Below are 24,934 nucleotides of genomic sequence, written 5' to 3'. Positions count from 1 at the left end.
GAGATTCCCAGGGCTGCTGAGGAAGAGGAGGAAAATGGGAACTACCCTGTGGTTAGCTAGAACTTACTATTAGGGGAGTCAACCTTGTCTTTAGAACAAACCACCCTGCCTGAGGATTTTTATTGCTGTGATGAAACACCATGACCAAACAGCAAATTGGGGAGGAGCAGGTTTGGATGGAGAGAGCTCTGTATTTAACCAAGTGTATCAGTTGTTTTCCTTGTTGCTATGGCAAAAGCATCCTAAGGGGGTGGGGAGGGGTTTATTTGAGCTTACAGTTCTGGGGGATACAATTCATCATAGTGCTGAAGCATGGTGGTGGGAGTGGGAAGCTGCCTGGTCACATCGCATCAGTGGAGAGAAAATGGGGAGACATGAGAGTTGGGGATCGGCTAGCTTTCTCCTTTTTATGGAGCCCAGGGAATGGTATCTGCTTTCCCACCCCAATTAACCCAGTCATCCCTCACTGACACGCCCAAAGCTTTATCTCCAAGGGAGTTCTAGATCTTATAAAGTCAATCATCAAACCTTCACACCAACTCTCTCTGTTTCTCTCTCTTATCTTTCTGTCTCTACTATCTCTCACTCCGATCTGTCTCACTGCTTCTGTCTCTCTTACCTCTCTGCCTCTGTTTTTCTTGTCTTTCTCTGTCTCTCCTATCTCTCTCTGTTTCTCTCTGTGTATCTCTCTCTCTCTCTCTCTCTCTCTCTCTCTCTCTCTCTCTCTCTCTCTCTCTCTCTCTCTCACACACACACACACACACACACACACCTACACACGGAGTCAAAGGTAGATGATAGTATCTAATTGTATAAATGTAAAAACCCTAGACCTGAAGACAGTACTAGTATTTTAGCATTAGTAGATAGTACTTAGCTACTTGTATTACAGGGCCCAGTCAGAGGCTAGCTGCTGACTCAGTGGAATCAGAGAATCTAGCACGGTCTCTGCCACTAGCACCACTGCTAGGAACCTACGGATTCACCTCTTCTCCCCACCCACAACAGCACACATCAGATTCTCTCCCTGGATGAGTTTTGGCATTCATTTTACTAATGAGAAATGTAGGCACATATAGAGGCACCTGAGGTCACTTAAGAAATACCTAGCGAAACAAGTCTTCCACTTGCCATGTTGAGCCCCAACTTTCCCACATTTGAACACATCCAGGTAGGGCAGGGTATGTGTCTAATGGAGGAGGTAGTGAATCACACTGTTTTCTAATTCTAAAGATTTCTATTTCTATCTAATCTTACCAATTCCTTCTTCAGATCAGACTCACTAATGAACACAATTCAGTAGTGTATTCTTTGGGTAAGAATAACGGATGCATTGGTGATAGTTCCATGAATCACGAAGGAGGCAAGAATGCTCGCTCCACCCAGAGAGCTGCAGGTTATCTGGGAAGTTAAGGCAGTGTGATAAAAAGAAGAGGGATGCTGAAGGAGAAGCAAAGGCTCCCTTGGACTACTTCCACCTTCCATTCTCACAATCCTAAGGTCACACTTGTAGGCAAACATTGGCTATGCAGTTTCCACACATCTGCCAAGGGATCGAAGAGAACAGAAAATGGAGAAACCAAGTTCCTATTCTCCATCACGCAGAGATGATGTCATGGGGATGGGGACGTGTCAGATCCTGCTTTTGTCTGCTCTCCTTCTCCAAACAGTAAGAGCATGTGTTTTGGTGTCTCCACTGCAAGGTTATTATGTTGTGGCTGTGGTTAAGAAATCAGACGTTGGCATCACCTGGAACTCTCTTCGAGGCAAGAAGTCCTGCCACACAGCAGTTGGCACTTCTGCAGGCTGGACTATCCCCTTGGGTTTAATATACAACCAAACTGGGTCTTGCAAATTTGGTAAGTGTGTTCTGAAGGTGAAGCCCTTGCTTGGGCTTGTACTTGAGTTTCCGGGGGCGGGGCGGGGGCGGGAATTCAGTTCAGTGGATCAAGGGGTCAAAGGCTTGACAGATAGAAGGTGAGCCTCGCCTCCCCACTTTTTTGCATCCACTTGCCCCCAGGGCTATCCACTCCCATCAAAGCAAGTGGGTGTGGATACAGGGGAGGAGTGAAATGCCCCAGCTTGGTTTGTCTCCTGCTCCTGTAAGAGCCCATCCTTTCCAACCGGTTAAGGAGTAGTCGGGTTGCATAAAGCGCTCTTTCCCCGGTCTAAGCCCAACCCCTAAGCATTCACATCCAAGTGCAGCTCAGTCCTCATGGGATGAAAAACTAGGCTCTTGATATGCACGGAATAAAATGATGCCTGCTACTGCTATTATTGGGTCTAAAGGGTGATAATCCCCAAACACAGATTGCTCCTTGACCTCTACACACACACACACACACACACACACACACTCACACACACACACACACACACACTCACACACACACACACTCACACACACACACTCACACACACACACTCACACACACTCACTCACACACTCACACACACTCACACACACTCACACATACTCACACACACACACACACTCACTCACACACTCACACACACTCACACTCACACACACACACTCACACACACTCACTCACACACTCACACACACTCACACATACTCACACACACACACTCACACTCACACACACACACACTCACACACACACACACTCACTCACACACACACACTCACACACACACTCACTCACACACTCACACACACTCACACATACTCACACACACACACACACACACACACACACACACACACACACACAGTTTCATGAAGTCCAGCTTGGTCTCAAACTCCTCATGTAGCTGAGGCTGACCTTGAACTCCCGATCCTTCTGCCTCCCAAGAGCCTGGATTACAGGCATGCAGCACTGCATGCAGCTAAAACATTTGTCTATTGAACTGTCTATTGCCATATCCACTTAGGATCTCAAGGGCATATTAAACTCACCCTATCTGAAACTGCATTTTTTTATTCTATCCTGGTAATGTTCCAGAGCTGCCTAAGATGGTGGAGGGCTCTGGAGTCCTACTTGCCCAGAAACATCAGTTTTTCCTACTCCCATCCATCTCTCATTACTTAACCCTGATCTCTCCTGGCCCACTGCAGCAGCTCACCACCTGAGCTGCTCATCAGCCCTTGATCCTGTCCTCCTCTCAGTCAAGTAGACTTCTGCAAAGTGTGGGTTAGACTGTGTGCCAATGCACTGAGCCCAGCAATACCCAAATCACTTCAGAGACTCCCCATTTCTCTAGGGATAAAGAACAGTAGCTGCACAGTAAGATCCCCTGGGGTCTGGACCTTGCCCCTACTCCCCTCCCCTGATGATCTACTCACATGGCCTCCATTAAACCTCTTGTGCTGTGTTTGGACCTTTTCAGGGGCCAGTCCCTGTCTGTAGACTTCTCTTCTCTCCCCTTCCCTTGGGGACCAGCTACTCACTTCTCATCTCCTGTCTTGACTCCCACATCTATGGAGGGCCCCTCTGTCTCCAGCTCCATGGAATCATAATCCTTCTTCCCAGATTTGCAGATCCATGGGTGTGGTAACTGGAGTTCTGACAGGTACCCACAGGTTGAAAGAGGGAAGGGCCCGTGCTCAGTGTCCTCGATGTAGTTCCCTGGAACCCAGTGCTAGGCTTGGAAGCCATGGCTTTCTATTCCTTATCTGACTTGAAGTCATAATGACAAACTTTGTAAGGGAAGGCTAAGACAGCAGAGATCAGACAACACTGGTGTAGGTTAAACAAGCCAGCCCCCACCCCTATTTCCATTCTGTTAGGGCTAAGCTGTCTATCTATTCATCATCACCCCTGCCCTGTGTGGACACAGGGGTGGACTTCTGTAAGCTCACAGTTTGGTCCTTCTCTAGCCAGTCCCTTTACTTTGTCTGTCTGGAGTCTTTTATTTTGTTCCATAAGGTTCTTGTTCCTTTTTTTAAAAGTAGCTTTGTGTGTGTGGTATATGTATGTGTTTGTATGGGTGTGGCTATGTTTATGTGTGCACATGCGTAATGGATGCTAGAGGTGGATACTGGGTGTCTTCTTCCATTGATCTCCATATTACCATTATTGTTTGAGTCCCTCTATGTAGCCCTCATAATCCTGGAACCTGCCGTGTAGACCAGGCTACAAATTCAAAGATCCAACTTTCTCTGCCTCTTTAGTGCTGGGACTAAAGGCCTTTATCTTATTTTTGGAGTCAGGGTCTCTCAATGAACCTGGAGCTCACCACTTTGGCTAGGCCAGCAGGCCAGTGAGCTGCAGGGGTCTGCTTCTCTCCACCCTCCTCAGCACTGGAGTTACAGACTTTTACTCAGGTGCTGGGGACCGTTACTCAGGTCCACTTGCTTGCATGGCAGGCACTTTGCAGACTGACCCATCTCTCCAACCCCTTAACAATGTTGCCAAATAATGTGTGCTTGTGTTACCAGTCTTAGGGACAAACCCTGGGGCTTTCCTGCCATCCCAGGAAGAGCTGACTCTAGCTATCCTTCCTCACAGATGAGTTCTTCAGTCGCAGCTGTGCCCCAGGGTCCAATCCAGACTCTAGTCTCTGTGCTCTGTGTGCTGGAGGTGACAATCCAGCCCACATGTGTGCTGCCAACAGCCAGGAGGGATATCATGGCTCCAGTGGAGCTCTCAGGTTAGTATCTGTGCCTTTTTCCCTCTTGGCATCACCCCACCAACCTCCTCATCTCCTCATCCTTTTCATCATTCCAGTATCTAGGTATCAATTGAGAAGGAGCCAGAATTTGGAGAACAGAGTTAGGAGAACAGAGTTACTGCAATTCCAGCTGTTCTATGATCTGATATTAAGCCAGGTTCTAGAGAGTGATACCTTGGTCCAGCTGCCTGAAGGCACTTTGGGGACCTGGACTGGGTAAGATGGGGGGTGCGAGGTCTACTTTTCCTCCTTTCTTCTATGTGACTATAGACAAGCCATGGGTTCTGGTAGAGCTCAGCTGTCAATCACAGGAGAGACCCAGACACCTGCTTCTTACATTCAGCTAATGAGTATCTTTTATAATAGATCTTTCTAGGCTCCTCTATCCATTCAAGAAAAAGGAGATATACTTACTGTAACACAATAAATAAAGACTCAGAGACAGATATCAGGGTTCAAGCTTCAAGCTGAAGATTAGAAAACAAAGCAGCCAAGCCATTAGATCTTACCACTACCTTAGGCTGAAAGGGCTTATCCTGTCTCCACGAGTTATCACCAAGCCTCAGACTGCTGCCTCTCCTCAGAGTGGCTGGAGGGAATTTAATGCCTTCCTATCCTCAATGTGGCTGGAGAGTAAATGCTAGCTCTGAGACACTGTTGCTGTGTTAAGCACCCCTCATGAGTTCTGGGATTAAAGGTGTGTGATCCCAAGGTACGACTCAATGACCTAAGATTTCTCATAAGGTCCCATCTCCCCCTGGTTTCACCTCTAATACCATCACCTCAGAACTAAGCTCTTTTTAAAATTTAAGGTTAAACTTTAATTTTGATGTGTGTACGTGTGTTCCTGTGTGTGTGTGTGTGTGTGTGTGTGTGTGTGTGTGTGTGTGTTTGTGTCTGGGTGAATATAATCACATACATACAGATACCCCCAGATGCCAGAAGAGGGCATCAGATCCCCTGGAGTTGGAGATAAGGGTGATTGTCAGCTGCCCAACATGGGTGTTGGGAATTGAACTCTGGTTCTCTGGAAGAGCAGTAAGTGCTCTTAATGACTGACCCTTCTCCCCAGCCCCTGGAACGAAGCCTTAATAGTCATGTACTTTTGGAAGATAGTCAAGATCCTAACACAGCAGGGATTTATAAGCAGTGATTCACCAATACTTAAGCAGATAGGGTACAGGTATATTTACTGGGGAAATATGCCTTACTTACAGTGTACCTAGCCAACTGGCAGGAAAGCAGACAAGTCAAAGCAACATCGAGAAGAGAGCTTTCCCACGTGTGTCCCCTACTGTTAAGCTACACTCACATCATCCTGTCCATGCCCTAGGGGGTGTGGCCAAGTATACCTGTAACCAGTCCCAGGAGGTGTGGTCAGGTTGACCCCTACAATTCCCCTTTTAGTCTAAAAGAGGATTAAAACTTAACAGTATAAAGTATCCAAAATTAACAATCATAAAGGTGAAATACAAGAAGATACAATAATCTGCTATGTCACATCCTAACTATGTCTAACTATATTTCACTAAAGCCTAAAGAGGTGTCTAAGCCTGAACACCTCCTTCCAATCCCAACTATAAACAATAGGAAACCATCCCTAACTAGGTGTACATTATCCTTAGTGACAAAAATGGGGGAAAGGGGATGTAGCATTCTCCAAGTTACTTCTTGCTGAAATGGGATGATGATAGGTCCTGTAGGAAGAAAATGTTAGTATAGTGAAAATTTTGAATGGATTGTATCCAGTCCATGTTAGGTGGGATTTGCTTGATTGAAGATCTAGGTTGACGTCCTCAACTTGATTGAAGTTCTTGTGTTGATTGAAATCAGTACCTGAAGCTGTGGCTGGAGTGTCAGTTGAAATGGAGCAAGTTGGATCCGGAGTAGCTGAGGAGGTGTGGTCCATTTTCTTTCCGGAGCATCCAGGGATTGCTGTCAGGCCGGTCTTCATTGGCTCAAACATAAGTGTTAGCAGAGAAATGTTTGCTTGTGTATGTATGCATACTGGGGAATGCAACCATGAGAAAATAACCATTATGAGAGGGTGTACATCTTGAGAGAAAGAGCTGAGAAAACACAAAAGACAATCCCCAAATTTTCTCTTATTCTGTATTACATCAATTGGCTTCTTGATATAATACAGAAACTCTAAAGTTTAATTAAACAATGTGCTTGGATTTTAGAGGAGGAAAGCCAAATCCAACTCTAAATCCAGCATCAAGTTAATTGAATGGGGATTAGGAGACAGAGAGAAATAGGCGCAGTGGAAATTGTCCAATGACCATTTTTCTTTTGTTTGATGGTTACAGTTGCCTCCTCTTTTACCCATGTAGTGTCCTTTGACTTATGGAAATGAGTTTTCCTGTGAAAAGAAGAACAAAACATTTTCTTTTCCTTTATGAGGTTTCCATTTAGTTTATGAAATATACCTTGGTAGAAAACCTGTCATTTCTCCTCGACGAGAGGTTTTTCCTTTTCAACTCGAATCTTGATCAACTTTGATGGTATCCAAAGTTTTTCTTCTCCTGTGGAAACAAATGCAAAACCCCTACCCCATCGTAACATATGTCCTGGTTTCCATACAGAGGTTAGTACATCTTTGAAGTATACCGGCTGATTCAATTCTGCAGCTTTTTTCCATAGTCCAGTGTCTTTCTGCAGCTGTTTGTCCTTTCTTATTGGCGTTAAGAAAGTTTAGTGTTGCCGGGCATTGGTGGTGCCTGCCTTTAATCCCAGCATTCAGGAGGCAGAGGCAGATGGATCTCTGTGAGGTCGAGGCCATTCTGGTCTCCAGAGCAAGTGCCAGGATAGGCTCCAAAGCTACACAGAGAAACTCTGTCTCAAAAAACTAAAAAGAGAAAGTTTAGTGTTAATAAAACATTATGCAACCTATGTTTGGGGGATTTTGTTCCCTCAGCCTGTTTATGGAGCATCTCCTTTAGCGTTCTATTAGATCTCTCAACCACTGCCTGTCCCGTAGGTTTTCGTGGTATAACGGTCATATGTTTTATGTTATAATATTTGAAAAATCGTTCCAATTTAGTGGAGACATATGCTGGAGCATTGTCAGTTTTTATTTGTGCAGGTATACCCATAACCGCCATCACCTCTAGCAGGTATGTAATAACAGAATTGGCTTTTTCAGAATTAAGAGCAGTAGCCCATTGGAACCCTGAAAATGTATCTATAGTATCATGCACATATTTCAATTTTCCAAATTCTGCAAAGTGAAAGACATCCATCTTTCAAACCTCGTTTCTCTGAATGCCCTTAGGATTATAGCCTGCTGGCAATGGAGTTTGATTATAAAAGGAACAAGTAGGACAGTTTCTCACTATCTCCTTGGCTTGTTGCCAAGTGATGGAAAAGTCCTTTTTCAAACCTTTGCTATGATGTTTCTTATGAAATTCTGAGGCTTCTAGTATACTTTCAATTAATAAATGATCAATCTCATCATTGCCTGCGCTAGTGGGCCTGGCTGACCCGTATGAGATCTGATATGAGTTGTAGCCAGTCCCAGGAGGCATGGTCAGGGTGACACCTACAGTGATTGATGTGGCAGTGACTAGGGTAGGGGACAGTTTTAGAAAAGGTACATGGGGAAGACATTTAAGAGAAGGAGCAGGAGAGCACAGAACTAAATACTGTGAGGAATTCAGCCTGAGAGAATCTGTGGTAAGAGAGTAGTCCAGAGTGAGTCAGCAAGAATGAGGGCACAGGGGACACAGAGCACTCTGTAGTGAGCTAAGCAATAGATATTTGTAGACTGGAGTGTGGAGAAGGAGGGTCTGAGTTGTGACTTGCTCAGTCAGCACCTGGTGGCCATGTCTATTGAACCCTGTAGTGCTGGCTGAGCAGGTAGACTGAGTTCTAAGTATGACCAGCCATGCTTGGCATGTTCAGATTGAGGGTGTGTGTGTAATGGTTGAGTAAAAGCTGTGCGGGCAGCATGTGACGCTCTAGAAAACCCTCCTATCCCCATAGACACCAGGAGAGTGCACTTCATCCTGCCCTCCAAACTTTTGCTTCTCTTGTCAGTCATACATTAGTGACAGCAATATCTGCTGAATATTAAATCTAAGCCAAGCTAGCTTAAAATTTCTTTATATCATAAGGTATACTGGTATTAGGTTTGGCCCAACTTCAATACTTTAAAAAAGTATTTGCTTATCTATTTGTGTGTGTGTGTGTGTGAGAGAGAGAGAGAGAGAGAGAGACAGAGAGACAGAGAGAGACAGAGAGAGAGAGAGAGACAGAGAGAGAGAGAGACAGAGAGAGAGAGAGACAGAGAGACAGACAGAGAGGGGAGGAGAGTTGTGCACAATAGTGTACACACGTGGAGGCCAGAAGACAACGTGAGGCAGTTGACTCTCTCTTTCTACCATGTGAGCTCCAGAGATCGAACTCATATTGTCAAGTTTGGCGGCTTGACAGAATCTCACTATGTAGCCCAGACTGGCCTAGAATTTGTGCTTCTTTGTTCTTAGTCTCTCAAATGCTGGGTTACAGATGTCACCCTAACCCTAACCCTATGCATAGGACTTAAAAGTATTGGAAATACAACTTAGTCCCTTTACAAAATGATGAGGCACACAGAGAACCCACTTAGCTCCAAATATTGCATTCTCCATCGCTCTCACCTCTCCCTAGTTTCATTCTTCCTGGCAAACTCCAATCCTGCAAGCACTTCTTGTTCTCACACCCTCGGGCATGTCCTTGTTTTCCCACAGTGCACCCACACACAATGACCAGTCATGGTCATGGTTATTCTGTACTCAGTGCTTGTCCCTCCTTCTGGCTAAACTATGAGATTGACTGAGGCCTCCAGCTGTCTGGCTTCCTTTTCAAGCAATGAGGACCAAGCTCAAAAGATGCATGCCTCTGGGTCCCTACTGCTTCCTAGGAGACAAAGCAATTAGAAGAGAAAGCTCACAAAGCCCCATTACTGGATCAAGGCAGCATCTGCCAGCATCAGTACCCTCAGATGCTGCTTTTTGGCTCTTATTTTGGGTACCTGTCCTCTCCTAGCAGTCCTGTACCCGTAGAGACAGCCTCTCCTTTCCATCTAAGGACATTGTCCCATCAAGCCTCTTCTTCCTACATCATCACATTCTTTTTTTTTTTTTTTCTAAGTACTGTGCCAAAGCTGACTGAACCACCAGAGTTCCACACTTTCTTGTTTACTAGGTCATTCCCACCAGCATGTAAACATGCTGTTATTTTTTTCATCAAACAAAACAATAAGTTCAAGCAACCGTGTGTTCTCCACTTTTTGTAACAACAACAAAAAATACTTGAAGTAAAATATCATTGCTCACTCTATTTTCTCTCCTTTCAATTTCTTCACTACCAAGTTTAAGAATCTGTTCAGGGACTGGGGAAGGTGGTTCATTTGGTAAACCACTTCCTTGGTGTTGGTCTCAGCACCCATATGGCAGCTCACAACCATGTAATACCAGTTCCAGGAGGATCTGACACCCTCTTATGGTCTCCATGGGCACTGCATGCGTGTGACGTTTTATGCAGGCAAAACACTCATACAAATAATAAAATAACAAAAACCAGAAAAGGCATATAAATGGCAATGAAAAAGCATTCTGTGAGCAAAGAACGATTAAAATTATACAAGAACTGGCATAACTGTGCCAGATGGTTCCAGAGGTCATGGGTGGGGCTGGAACCACAGTACCTGGTGAGGACCTGTGCCACTGGGAGACCCAGCTTCCTCTGGCTAGACAGTAGAAAAGGAAACAATTGGCAGCTCTCTCAGAGGACCACAGGGGAAAAGCCACTACATAATTCCTGTATTTTCTCTGGGAAGCAGGAGGCACAGTATATGTATCCTGGGAGGAATTGAAAGTCGTAGATTAGTGGGAGATGAGAAAACCACAAAACGAGGGGGTGTCTGTCTGACTCTGTGGTTCTCATACTGACCAGGACTCAGACTCTCCCGAGGGCTTGGGAAAGCAGACTCCAGGCTACCATCTCCACAGTCCCCCATTCACCCATCAGGCTGGTGGGGCTCAGGTACCCGCACTAGGTTCCCAGGATGCTGGTGTTGATGCCAATGGATGTTATCCTCTGGCTCTGAGGACCAATGACCTGGAGAAGAGAATAGAGACTAGGAGTTCACCTTTGCGATTAAGAGAAGGCAGTCTTGCGAGGTCTGCCTTGCCCTGAGGTGCCAACTCATCCAAGTCAGGTGACCATGCCCATTCAGGAGTGGGATTCTGACATGAAGAAGTAAGGTGGGGTTTCTCATGAGTCCGAATGGGCACAAGTGACCCTAGTTATAGATAGAGCCACCCAAAGACAAGAGAGAAAGAATGCTGGAGTGGAGCTTGTGGTGGTTTTTCACAGTGGTGACAAATTCCTAAGAGAACGTATTAAAGGAGTTTTGGCTCTTGGCTTCCATCCATGGTCACCTTTCTCCACCGCATAAACCTGTGGTGAGTCAGAGCATCACAATGGAAGCGTATGAGGGAACAAATCGCTCACCTCATAATGGCCAGAAAGGAGCTAGCATGGGACAGGATGGGGGAGTGGGTACTTGCTATGCCCTTCAAAAAGTTTCTACCAACTGACAAATAGTGCCACCTGTTAGGGACTCAGGTTAGCCTTCACCACACAAGCCTGGGGACGAACATTCCATATACAAATCCTAACAGTGTCCCTGACAATGAATAGACATTTCCACCCAGCTAATAGCACAGAAGAGATTTCTAATAAAACATCTAATAAAACAAACAAACAAACAAAAAAATGGTGTACCTGAACACAGGTGCTCATTTCCCGAAGGATTAAGGGCGAGTCCTGTCTAGAGAAGCATGTTTGATGCTGTCAGTCGTGAGCAGACACATGAGTGCAATAAAACTCCTTTACAGCCATGCTCCACACTGGTTGTAGTATCTGGTGGTGTGATACTACATCACATGGTCTCCCTTACATATCTCTGTTAATGGGAGAACACAAGCACCCCATCTGGGGAAAAGGGGTGAGAATTTAAAGCAAGGACCTGAATGGTGGTTGCAGTGGCTTGTGCGGGAGTGCTGGGAACCTGGGGAAGGAGTGTGACTCCCCCTTAGTGGCTCCTTTTCACCTCTGTTGATTCCCCTTTGCTGACCTGGTCCTTGTTGTGCAGGTGTCTGGTTGAGAAGGGGGACGTGGCCTTCATGAAGCACCCCACAGTTCTACAGAACACTGATGGTAGGTGTTGGCACTGTGCTTTCCTTCCTTGGAAAAAAATCTGAGCTTCCCTTGCAAAGTGGCCTCCCCAAGAGGCAACTGGGCAAGTTTAACAACTAAACCTAGCAGGCTCCAGTGAGTGGGTCCCAGAATTTTAAATGAATCTAGCTTTTTAGCATACTTCCAGTCTGTTCAGACTTAGTGATGTTAACTATCACCCTGGCCTTGACCGCAGGTGACAAAACACACAGAGACCATGAACTAACTATATGATGGACAGGCATTTTTTTAAATATATATTCCAGATTAAAGTTTTTGACAGCTATTCATTTTGGATATCTTGTGCTTCTCTGTGGCTTGCCCTTTTTACTTTCTTTTTTAAAAGACAAAAACTCATTTGTTTATTTGTATGTGTGTGTGCCCGTGTGCGTTTATGTGCACCATGTGTGCAGGAGCCTGAAGAAGCCAGAGGATATTGGATTCCCTGGAACTGGAGCTGCCTGATGTGGATGCTAGGAACTGAACTTGGGTCCTTGGAAGAGCAGTATGTATGCTCTTAACACCTGAGCCATCTCTCCAGCCCTGAGTGGACAGTTTTCTTTTTCTCTTTGTTTTGGTTTTTTGAGACAGGGTTTTTCTGTGTAGCCCTGGCTGTCTTGGAACTCACTCTGTAGACCAGGCTGGCTTCAAACTTGTAGATCTACCTGCCTCTGCCTCCCAAGTGCTGGGATCAAAGACATTCACCACCCCTGCCTGTCAACAGGTTTAATTTTAACACAGTCTAATTTATTGATTTTTCCCTTTTGGTCAATACTGTCAGGACTGCCATTTTAAGTTTTTATTCAGTTCTGGAGAATTTAACCAAGGATCTTGAGCATGCCAGTCACGTGTTCTACTACTGGGCTACTGGCCAACATTTTGTTTACCTATTGATTCATTCTAAATTTTGTATGTATGACTGTTTTACCTGCATATATGTCTGTATACCACTTGCATACCTGTTGCCTGTAAGGCCAAAACAGAGACCAAAAGAGGGCATCATATTCCTTGGAGTTGAAGTTACAGACAGTTGGGAGCCACCATGTAGGTACTGTGACTCAAACCCAGGTTCCCTGGTCTTAACCTCTGAGCCATCTTTTTAACCACTCATTATTATTTTTTAAATTTATTTATTTGTTTGTTTTGTGTTTGTTCTGAGGTCAGAGGACAACTTACTGGAGTCAGTTCTCTCTCTCTACCCTGTGGGCCCCAAGGATCGGAACTCGGGTTCTCAGACTTGGCAGCAATTGTGTCCCCACTCCCCCTGCTCCCCACTGAGCCATCTCACTGGCCCCAAGTATTTTCTTTTTAAGTTTTAGAAAGTGTCTTGCTACATTGTCCAGGCTAGTCTTGAACTCACAATCCTTTTGCCTAAACTTCCTAAGTCACTAGCATAGTGTTCTGTAGCTCACTTCCTGTCAAGCCTTGTCTTGTGAAATGAGGACAAAGTGATTGGCCTCCAGGACTCTGAGAAGAGTGTATAGGCTAAGTGGAATACAGCATTCTTTCCCTTCCTGCCTTCGACTCCAGCTCTGGTTATGAATGTCTCCTTAGCTGTGTGATTCTGGGCAAGTCAAGTCCTGTCTGAGCCATCCTTGTCAAATGGAGTTGGTCTCAAATGCACACACATGTGCACACACACTCCCAGACTTGGTGACAAGTTCAGTATCGATGGTGAGCAGCATTCCAGATGGCAAACAAACCCAGAGCTCATGCTCACATTTGCCTGTTCTGGGGTTGTTTTTTGTTTGTGTGTTTGTTTTTGTTTTTAAGATTTTATTTATTTATTATGTATACAGTCTTCTGCCTGCAGGCCAGCAGAGGGCACCAGATCTCATTCAAGGTGGTTGTGAGCCACCATGTGGTTGCCAAGAACTGAACTCAGGACCTCTGGAAGAACAGTCAGTGCTCTTAACTGCTGAGCCATCTCTCTAGCCCTCTGGGGTTGTTAATATCATGGGACTACCTTAAGAAATCTTTGCCTTGAGTAGGACTAATGGAATACTGAACAAGAAGGTTATGGGTTTGTGAAGTTCTCTCTTCATTTTGTTTTATTTCTCTGTGTGGCATGACTTGCCAGGCACTGGTGGCCGATCTCAATCCCGGTGAGGGCACATGGACCAAAGCTGTAAACTGTGGCTGATCCATCTTTCTCTCCTAGGAAAGAACCTTGAGTCTTGGGCTAAGGGTCTGAGACAGGAAGACTTTGAGCTGCTGTGCCTTGATGGCACCAGGAAGCCTGTGACAGAGGCTCAGAGTTGCCACCTGGCCAGGGTGCCAAACCATGCTGTGTTCTCCAGGAAAGATAAGGTCTACTTTACTCGCAGAATACTCTTCAACCAGCAGGTATGGGTGCCAGTGCCTACTCCCCATGACTCAGTGCCAGTTCCCAGAACTGCACTGGTGCCCGTGAACCCATACCCAGCCCAACTCATACTTTTTCTCCCTGAGAAGAGAGCCCTGGGCCTCCTGGGCCTGTCTGGTTATATCTGATGCCCGTTTATTCTGTAGCTCTCTAAGGATTCAAGAGAACAGCCTGAGATTCACCACCTTGAGTAAACACATGGAATCTCTCAGGCCCCCTAAATTCTCCATGAGAATTAATCCCATCTCTCTCTGGTGCAGTAAGTAAGCTTACGTGTAGGAAAGCAGAATGGTGGCTTCTCTTGCTGACTTGTGGGGTCAATGTGAATTTGTCTCCTTAACCTGGATAGGCTGGGTACCATCTGAAGTTAAAGAGCAAACATCTAGACACTTTATGGCCTTACTGGAAGCCACCAGGAGCTGGTCTTATGGACTAGGAGATGCCTAGCTCAAATGGTCTAAAGGAAAACCCAATCTCTCTGCCTGCTGCAGTACACACCCAATTCTTGGAGGTTCCAGAAAGAAATATGTTTTATCATATTTCCCCTTCACATTCCTGATAAAGGATCCTGGTATCCCAGTTTGCTCCTCTTTGCTGTGCTAAGACACGAACTAAAAGCAACTTGAGCACAGAAGGGGTTATTTGGTTTACAGGTTATAGTCCATCACTGAGGAAGCCATGCAGGAGCTCAAGACAGGAACATGGAGGCAGGAACTGAAGCAGAGACCATGGAGGAATGCTACTTACTGTCTTGGGCCAGGCTTATAGCCAGCTATCATTCTTATATTGTCCCAGCCTACCTGCTGAGAGATGGTACCACTCACAGTGGGCTGGGCCCTCCTATATCAACTATTAAGAAAATTCCCCAGAGACATGCCTGTGGGCCAATCCGACAGAGGCTTTAGTTAACTGAGAAGCCCTCTTTCTAGCTGTGTCACATTGACAGTCAAGATTAACCCTCACACCTGGGAAACCATCAAAATAAGAGAATCTTAACTGTCGACATCTGAAGAGACGAGTCTCACACAAGACAAGCTGCCATGTTGGCTACAGGGGAAGGGGTGGAATAGGATGAAGACATGGAACTGGCTGGGCTCCAGAGAATAGAAGGAGCAAAGCAGCAAGAGTCCCAGCCAACAAACAGGCATGGGTGGGCAATCCAGACAGCTGGGGAAACACCTGGCACTGGCTAGCTGAGTAGTGGCACATGGCCAGTTTTCTAATTACGTTCTTTTACATACATCACTGCCCAACGTGATGTTACTGTCTTCATTTACAAATGAGCAAACTGAGGTTGACTCATCTTAGTGAAGAATTTTCCTAAGTTTACACAGCAAGGCAAAGATGAAGCCAGGTTTCAAACCCTCAGACCATGCTTTCTGTTACTGTGGCATTTCCTAAACTGTTGTTGGGTCTTGGGCTTCTCCAAGGACTGGAGCTGAGCAGTCCTGAAGCTTTTGGTCTTCTAGACAGAGCTGACACCTCTAAACTTTCTAGTACCCTTGATGACTGCCTGTTTGTCCCAATCCAGGAGCTCTTTGCAAGAAATGGATTTGAAAAAATGATGTTCCAGATGTTTGGATCCTCAGCTAAGGACCTGCTGTTCAGTGATGACACGGAGTGCTTGTCTAACCTTCAGAACAAAACAACGTATAAAACATACCTAGGGCCACAGTATCTTACTGTGATGGACAACTTTAGACAGTGCTTGTCCTCTGGTACGTAGAATGAACTACCAATGAGAAATAACACGAGGTTCAAAGTCAGTGTGTTTATATTAAGAACTCAGGGATGTCAGCTGGTACAGACAAGGGCATGGAGAAGTGGAAACTTTCTCCTGGCCTCACAGAAAGATTCAGTTACCATTGAGCCGAGTCAATTAGACAATGGCAAAAGAAATGCTGAATTGTCTGAAGGAGAAAAGTATTGCAGAACTCGAGACCGCTTGAGAACAAAGCTCTTCTCATGTTTGTTCCCATTTTTGCTAATCAGCTGGGGGTTTGGGAAATGACACAATTTGTATATACCACAGGACTGATTGAAGGACTGATGAAGGACCAATTTTTGATGGTTTTATATAAAAATACACTAACATTAATAAAAGCAAACACAGCAGGGCTAGCCGTAGAGAAATCTTGGGGTACATAATTTAGATAGAATAGCTGTCTAAAAAAGAAAGAAACTGGGGAAATAAAATTAAAATTGAGATAATACAATCATTTTTTTTAGCATTATATTGTGTGCTAGAGATACTGGAAGCAGGAAGAAAGGACAGTGCAGGTATATAAGGATAGACAACTAGAACAGAGAACATTTATGGCGGTCTTAAGTCATCTCAATTAACCAGGACTTACTTTTAGAAGACAGGAGTGTTGCCAATGTTTTGTGGGGTTTTTTGTTTGTTTTTAAGCAGCTTTGCTTTTAAGAACATAGGAAACTGGAGCAGAGAGGAGTGTGGCAAGCACTAGTGGGGAATGATGGTCTTCTCTTGTGCTTTGCTTCACAGAACTGCTGGATGCCTGCACATTCCACAGACATTAAACACCATTCAGCCGGGCCACACAGGGTCAGGGGACCCAACTGTTTGTCTCCATGTGGACTCTTGCTGACATCTTTATAACTCAGCGTCATAATTGGAGCAAAAAGAATTAAAATGAATAAAAATGTCTTCACAGAAAGCTTCACAGAATGTTCTTATATTTGGAACAAATAAGACTTTTTATATTAAAACTGAGCTTCTAAGTTTAGTATCTATTAAAAGTTATATCTTACAAGCTGGTGAGATGGCTCAGTGGTAAAGATGGCGACCTGAGTTTCAGCTCTGGGCTCTACATAGTGAAAGGAAAGAATCCAACAAGTTGTCTTCTGACCTCCACATGGACATAGAGGCATGAATGTGCCACCCTGCACACACACACACACACACACACACACACACACACACACACACACACACGTAAAAAATACACCTTTGTGGAGCTGACCAGTGCGTTAGTGTTTACTCTGCAAGTCTGAGAACTTGAGTTTACAATCCCAACATCCATGTGAAACTGATTGTGGCTTCATGAGTCTGTAATCTCAAAGTTGAAAACAGAGGCGGGTGGAACCCAGGGCTTGTGGTCACCTGCCTAGGTGAAACAGTGACCTTCAGGTTCCTCAGGAGACTCTATCTCAAAAAATAAATAAATAAAGGAAAGAATGATAAAAAAAAAAGACACCTGGTGTCAAACTATAGCCTCCACATGTTCATACACAGGACTTTGCGTGTGTTTAACACACACACACACACACACACACACACACACACACACACACACACACATCAATGCGTTCAGCAGAAATGAGTTACATAATAACAAGAAAGGAATGATATTGTGTATTTTTAAAATTCGGTTTGGGGGCTTGGGAGATGGTTTGGTTGGTAAAGTGCTTGCTCATGGGAACCTGAGTTAGGATCCCCAGCACCCTTGTAAAGGGCTAGGTATAGTGGTGTACACTTGTAATCCTATGGCTGGGAAAGCAAAACCAGGAGGAACCCCAGGGTTCCCTGGGTGACCAGGCTAGCTGAATCAGTGAGCTTCAGGTTCAATGAGAGACCCTGCCTCAAAAAGTAAAGTGGAGAGCAGTAGACGCTGACACTCAACATTGACTTCCAGTCTCCACATGCATGTGTGTACACAGGCACATGCTCCCCCATGTGTGCATACATAAAACATTATGTTTTCACATTTAAAAATTGATGTTAAAGACAATCAAAGTCTTAGTTAACGTTTCCTGAAAAATACTAAACTTACTGCAAACATTACACCTTACCGCTTGTTCAGTCAGCTTTCTCAGCGTGATGAGCTAAACACTTGCTCCTTTTTAGTTCCTTATCGGAAATTTCACCATCTCTAGTTATTATCACAATGCCATCGTGTGACAGCCTCTTAGCAAATGTGAAATTGGAGCCAAGATTATATGTTGTTAAAAGTCAGATATATATGAGTGAGTGAGTGCCCAGAGCAGGAAACACCCTCCTTCCACGGGCAACTAAAAATCAGGGGGAAAAAATGTATGAAACAGCTCTTTGTGTTTGAACAATAACAGCAAGGAACCATGGAGGAAGGGAGATAAGAGGTAAGACGATGATGACCGGGCCTTCTGCCAATCTGAAGTTTCTAGAAACGGAGATAGAAATCTGAAGTCAATGTAACCGGCATCAAGTATCAGAAAGGGTGGGATTTTGCAGGAAACTGCCCATGATCCTCATTGCAGTATCCTTGATGTACCTGCACCAGTATAGACTGAAATTAAAACCCACACAGTTCCCAGGGATCATGAGGCCAGAAATCATACAGCTTTCTAGCAAACAGAATGAAGAGCCCTGGGCTCAACACAAAGGCTTTCACTAAGGGGTGTGCCTTAGATGTGGGGGGTAAAATAGCCAGAGATGGGGTTACACAGATGACTTAGCAGTTAAGAGTTCTTGCTGTTTTTACACAGGACTTGGGTTCAGTTCCCAGGACCACTTCAGGCAGCTTACAAGTACCTGAAATTCCAGTTCCAGGGGATCCAGTACCCTCTCGACTCTTCAGGCCTCTGCACATGTGTGGTGAACACACACTCATGAAGACACCCACACACACACAAATAAATTTAAAAAATAAATATTTAAAGTGGGCATTGATTAACAGTTACTACTGAATAGCCTTCACTGGAGCTGGGACTAGCCTCAGAGGAACCCACTGGTCTGCAGGCATCTTAACTACCTTCCAACACAAACTCCAAGACCATGAAATTAAAATATTCACCATTCATAAAACATCTTCAGATATGCAAAGAAGCATCAAACTGTTACAAAGCCAGGAGCAGAGTCAGCCAATGAAAACACATTTAAAAACCACAGAGATGAGGGAATTCAAACAATAAACTTTTAAAAAAGATTTAACTTTAAAAAATCTTTTAGGCTGTGTGGTGGTGGCACACGCCTTTAATCCCAGCACTCGGGAGGCAGTGGGATCTCTGTGAGTTCAAGACCAGCCTGGTCTACAAAATGAGTTTCAGGACAGCTAGGGCTGTTACACAGAGAAACCCTGTTTCCAAAAACAAAACAACAAAAAAAATCATTTTAATTGTGTGTCATGTGTGTGACTGGGTGCGGGTTTCATGTGAATGAAGCCCCTGTAGAGGCTAGAAGACAAGTGCTTCAGACATCCTGGACCTGGAGTTGCAGGCAGTTGTGAGCTTCAGAAGTGGGTGCTAGGAACCAAAGTTGGGTCCTAGAGCAGCTCCTGATGAGCCATTGCTCCAGCTCCACCTTTTTTGTTTTGTTTTGTTTTTAGATAAAGAAAGGAGGGAATTCATGCCTGGTCCTGGAAACCCAGTCAATTACACAGGGCTGGTGAGGTCATGGATCTTAGAGAAGAGCCTCCTACAGCCTCTTTAATAGGCTAGCACAATTTCCTCACTATCCTAACTATGTTCTAAGTGGTAATTATCCATATAGCCACATGTAGCTCTAATGCCTCCTCAGGGAAGCTTCCCTTTGCAGCAGATAACGGCCATTACAGAAAGCCACAACTGGTCAACATGAAAAGAACAACTGACGATGGGGTGGCCATCCCCAGTTGCTGCTTTTACAACACAGTCCCTACATGGAAGGCTCAGGGTACATCGAAGAAGAAGAGAGGCCAGAAAGATTGTGCAAGCTAGAAGGCCAGCAAGTGTTGTATCTTTGAGATTGCATTTCATATGTGTTTTCTGTATCTGTACTCGTGAAATTTTAACATTTATGGCTGCCTAAGCCAGACCTGAGCAAAGGCAACACCAGTTGGCATATTAACACTGATGGGGCAAATCACATGGGATTCTACCCCTAGAGCAGTGGTTCTCAACCTTCCTAATGCTGTGACCCTTTAATACAGTTCCTCGTGTTGTGCTGACTGCGCCCCAACCATAAAATTATTTTCATTGCTACTTCATAACTGTAATTTTGCTACTGATATGAACTGTAATATAAATATCTGATATGCAGGATATTTGATATGTGATCCTTTTGGGGTTGTGACCCCCAGGTTGAGAACCACTGCCCTTGAGGTTGAGGTCTAGACAATTAATGGCTGCTGAGAGGAGAATTACTCTTCCAGATAGATGAGTCCCCCTAACTGGTTCTTCAATGCCAGTGATCAGCCCTAAAAACACACACACAAGCACAACACTAAATAGACTCAGCAGGTTGTACTTACATATTTATCCACAATATTTATGTGATAATTAAAGAGGCTGTGAGTTTGAGAAGGGCTAGTGATTGGAGGAGGTTAGAGAGAGTAAGGAGAAATTATGTAAAATCATTTAATTTTTTTTAAAGTAAATGTAATACAAATAAAATAAATTTAAAGGAGGGGGGCTTAGTTTATCTCAGATTTGGAGGCTACACATCCAGGAAGGGGTTAACTTCATCAGTTTGATTTCAGGTAAGGGTATTGTGTGAACCAGACAACTCCAGAAAGAGTCACTACAAACAGACCTGAGGTGTTAAAGAAAAGGGTAACCATAACAAAGAAAGAAAGAAGCATCAGGGTTGGACAGAGTGATCCGAAGTGAACAGGGCTGGCTATTCTGTCATGAGACTGAATTTTCAATCGCAGCAGTGCACAAAACGCACTGTCACTCCAGCCCTGGGGAATCGGGCACTCTCTTAATGCCTACGCAGACAGGCATCTGCACATACATGTGCTCACATGCTTGCACACCCACACCCACGCCTACCCCACCCCCCCCCACACACACACACAACTAAAGGCAAAAGTCTACCGCTAACAAATTTTTTTCCCCAAAGAATTCTATTTCAGGTAAGTTTGAGTTTTGCCATAAAGTTCATCAAACCATTTTGTTATGTTTTTGGTGTCCACAGACTGTGTAGCAATGTTCTGTCTTCCACTCTTGACACGAATCATGTTATTTCTGACTTTAATCAGTCTGGCTAAAGCTGTTTGAATTCTACTCTGCATTGCTAGGAACAGATTTTTGGTTTTATAAATTGTCACTATTCTTCCTCTATATTCTCTCTGGTTTTTCCCTTGTGGACCTTATGTTTTGCTTTCTACTTACTTTTCATTTAATCTGAATTTTTGATTCTTTAAAACTTTTATTTGTGCATATTAGTTTTATGGAAAAGAAGTTTTATGGTAATTCTTTCACACATCTATAATAAACTTTGACTTCATCTATCTGTCCACCACCCTCACTTAGCTTTTTCCTCTTTTTCTCCATCCCTTCTTTTCTCTGATAGTTCCCGTCTACTTTTTGTTATTTTTTTCTGATAGATTCCACACTTACAAGAAAACATGTAATATTTATCATTCTGAGTCCTATTTATCACATTTAGCATCCTGCTTTGCAGTTCCTCCAACTTTCCCTCAAGTATTATGATTTCCTTCTCTTTTATGAAAACTTGTTCTGTGTGGGGGCATGCACGCGCGCATGCATGTGAGTGTGTGTGTGTGTGTGTGTGTGTGTGTGTGTGTGTGTGTCCCCATCCTTTATTTTCCTTATTCATCTGCCTATAGACATCTAAGCTAGCCCATGGCTTGGTCATTGTGGTCATGCATAGACAACAGAGATGTACAAGCGTCTCTATATGCTGACTTAAATTCCATTGGGTACATATTGAGAAGTGATACAGCTGGAGCATTTGGTAGTTCTGATTTTTAGTTTTTCATAATGGCTAGAATTATTGGTTTCTCCCATCAATAATGTATAAAGAATTCTACCCACTCCCAACCCAGCCCTCCTCCTCTCTTAAATTATCTTTACCCCTGTCATTGTCTGCTTTCTTGTTTCATAACCTACATAATTCCCATAAGTAAATAAATGCATACACACAGGTTCAAATGCACAGACACATTTAAAATCTATGATCCAGATGTATTAGAAAACATGTGGTATGCAGTGATATTTTGTTTGTGCTTTAACAAATAAAGCTTGCCTAAAGATCAGAGTGCAGAACTAACCACACTAGTTAGCAATAGAGGCTAGGCAGTGGTGGCACACAACTTTAATCCCAGCACTCCAGAAACAGAGGCAGACTGATCTCTATGAGTTCAAGGCTACCCTGGGCAACACAAGATTGAATCAGTCTAAAAGATAAATAGAACTCACACCTTTGATCCCAGCACTTGGAATCACACACCTTTAATCCGAGCACTAGGAAACAGGAGTGATATGGCTATGGAATACTATGGGGCACTCCCTTCTCTAGCCTAGGATTCAATCCCCAGAGAGGTAGCAGGAAGGTCTCAGGCTATGCTGGCTAGCGTTATGTCAACTTGACACAAGCCAGTCATTTGAGAAGAGGGAACCTCAATTGGGAAAATGCTCCCACCAAATTGCCTTGTGGACAAGCCTGTGGTAACTTTTCTTGACTTATGATTGATGCGGGAGGGCCCAGCTCACTGTGAGTGGTACTACCTCTCAACTGGTGGTCCTGGACACTCTAAGAAAGAAGGCTGAGCAAGCCACAAGGAGCAAGGCGGTAAGCAGCATTCCTCCATGGTGTCTGCTTCAGTTCCTGCCTCCAATTGCTGTCTTACACGGGAACTGGGAAGTGTGTCAAATGTCTACACCTCCTCCAAGTCTCAAGATCTTGGCAAAAACAGAAGAGGGTTTTTTTGTTTTTGTTTTTGTTTTTGGACATATTGAGGCACTAATTGACTCTACTGAGAATTACTAAAAAGCTAAAGACTCTCACCACACACACACACACACACACACACACACACACACAGAGAGAGAGAGAGAGAGAGAGAGAGAGAGAGAGAGAGAGAGAGAGAGAGAGAGAGAGAGAGAGAATGAGAGAGAGAGACCTTCTGCACATTAATAGCTCCAGTTCAGTGAATCTTTGGAGACCTCTTATTTCCTTCCTGGTGGAAGAGAAGAGTGAGAATGTAGGCTTGTTAATTTACTTTAGGTAGCTGCTAACCTGTGAGGTTGTTACATTTTGCTAAATTATACATACAGAGAAGTTATGTAGTACATGAAAGATGTATCCATGAGTAACATTCCTGACAGCTAAAAAGATCAGGCCACTCAATTGCAGAAACCAACAGCTGGCACCAACGGCTTCTAAGTCTGTGAATTAGTATAGGCCAGAGGCTTAATTTGGACAAGCTGAGAAAGAAATTGGACTTTGGTCCTTTCTTTCCATGGAGAGTAGGGACATTAAACAACGCATAGACCTTGGGGACAAAAGCTCAGCAGTGTTGTGTTTGCTTTGGCCCTGGAAACACTGGACTCTGTTCAGTTTAGCCTGCAACCTGTCTGTGAGTCCACCTGAAAGTCTTGAGTCTTAACCTTTCTTCATGAAAAACAATGAGGATTAAATTCTGAAACAAACCTGGGGGAAAACATGAATGGCACTTTCCAGGAACAAGACAAAGGGGACAGCTCAGGACACCAGCCCAGTGTCTGGGTTCCAGTGCCCTTGCCCTACTGGGCAGTGGACCAGCTATATCCAGTGCCTGGACCAGTTTTTCTTTTTTGTTTTTTGTAATCTGTGAAGTGAAATTGTTATACTGGAAGCTTTCTCATCCTGCATCTTGCTGAAGGGCCCAGTAATAATCATGATTGCTACAAGTCAGGCAGAGCCAGAATCTTAGAAGCAAGGTCAGTAATTGTCATAACAAGGAGGAAGATATTGGCATTTCCATTGCTAATGAGATAATGGAGTTTAAGAATAAAAAGTTTGCCTGTTATTAGATACCTTGTTTGTGGCCTACATTTGAAGTAGAGTCTGTACATGTTTATTACTCCATGGATGGCACATGATAACACCCAGTGTGGGTCAGGTGTATAGATGGAGATCATGGGTGACTTGTGTACAGAAAAACAAGCAACCCCCAACAAAATCTGTTTGATTTCTTCTAGCACGCACTGTCAAGGATCTAGTGATCAGCACCTTTGATGGGCTCCATGATAAAAATGGGACTTGAGAACTGAGTTCATGGGTGGCAGAAGCAGGTAGGTGGTTAGGCCAGTCTGGTCTACAAATGAGGTCCAGGACAGCTAGAGATGCAAGGGAGATCCTGTCTCAACAAAAATAACCACTACCAACAACAAGTGGTACCCGAGGAGCTAGGCTCAGAAGACTGGGCCCACAGGACTTAAGGGTGCTGTGTACGCTGGACAGATTGTAGACTAAAATACAAGAATAGCAGTGTCTCAGCACTGTATTAGGTCAATTACTAATTTACATACTGGGATCTGACACTCTGAGCTCCTAGGTTAACTGTGCTCATGTGCATCCCCTCTGCACCCTGCCATATAACTGAAAATTAAAAATGGCTGAAGAGCTGGCTCAGTGGTTAAGATTCTAGAGGACCTCTAGCACCCACACCAGACAGCTCACTAATTTAGAGCCTATAACTCCATGAAAAAAGCAATCACATATGAAAAAAAAAAAAAAGGGTCTCCTGTATCTTAGGCTAGCTAAGGCTGGCTTTAAACTCCTGATCATCCTACTTCCCAAGTGCTAAATTACATGCATTTACACTGGTGTGTGTGTGTGTGTGTGTGTGTGTGTGTGTGTGTGTGTGTGTGTATCTCACTACATATGTGTGTCAGAGATCAATGCTGGTTGTCTTCCTAAGTCACTCTCCACCTATATTTTAAAGACAGAGTCTGTCGCTGAACTTGTAGTTCACCCATTCAGCTAGGCTGACTGAC

General features: G+C 44.2%; 1 protein-coding gene across 1 annotated transcript in view; it reads left to right on the top strand.

Moving 5' to 3' along the window:
* LOC100761626 (inhibitor of carbonic anhydrase) overlaps window positions 1–16,771 on the top strand; it is a 41,576-nt gene extending 24,805 nt beyond the window's left edge. Inside the window, exons 12-17 of the mRNA XM_027414333.2 lie at window positions 1,704–1,859; window positions 4,476–4,617; window positions 11,783–11,847; window positions 14,027–14,211; window positions 15,762–15,948; window positions 16,737–16,771. Of these exons, the coding sequence (XP_027270134.1) occupies window positions 1,704–1,859; window positions 4,476–4,617; window positions 11,783–11,847; window positions 14,027–14,211; window positions 15,762–15,948; window positions 16,737–16,771 (770 nt within the window). The remainder of the gene's footprint in view (window positions 1–1,703; window positions 1,860–4,475; window positions 4,618–11,782; window positions 11,848–14,026; window positions 14,212–15,761; window positions 15,949–16,736) is intronic.
* Window positions 16,772–24,934: the final 8,163 nt, after the last annotated feature.

This window comes from Cricetulus griseus, chromosome 4 (assembly GCF_003668045.3).
Source record: "Cricetulus griseus strain 17A/GY chromosome 4, alternate assembly CriGri-PICRH-1.0, whole genome shotgun sequence".
NCBI classification, from domain to species: domain Eukaryota; kingdom Metazoa; phylum Chordata; class Mammalia; order Rodentia; family Cricetidae; genus Cricetulus; species Cricetulus griseus.
Note: the sequence above shows the minus strand (reverse complement) of the source record. Positions and strands in the feature narration are given on the sequence as shown.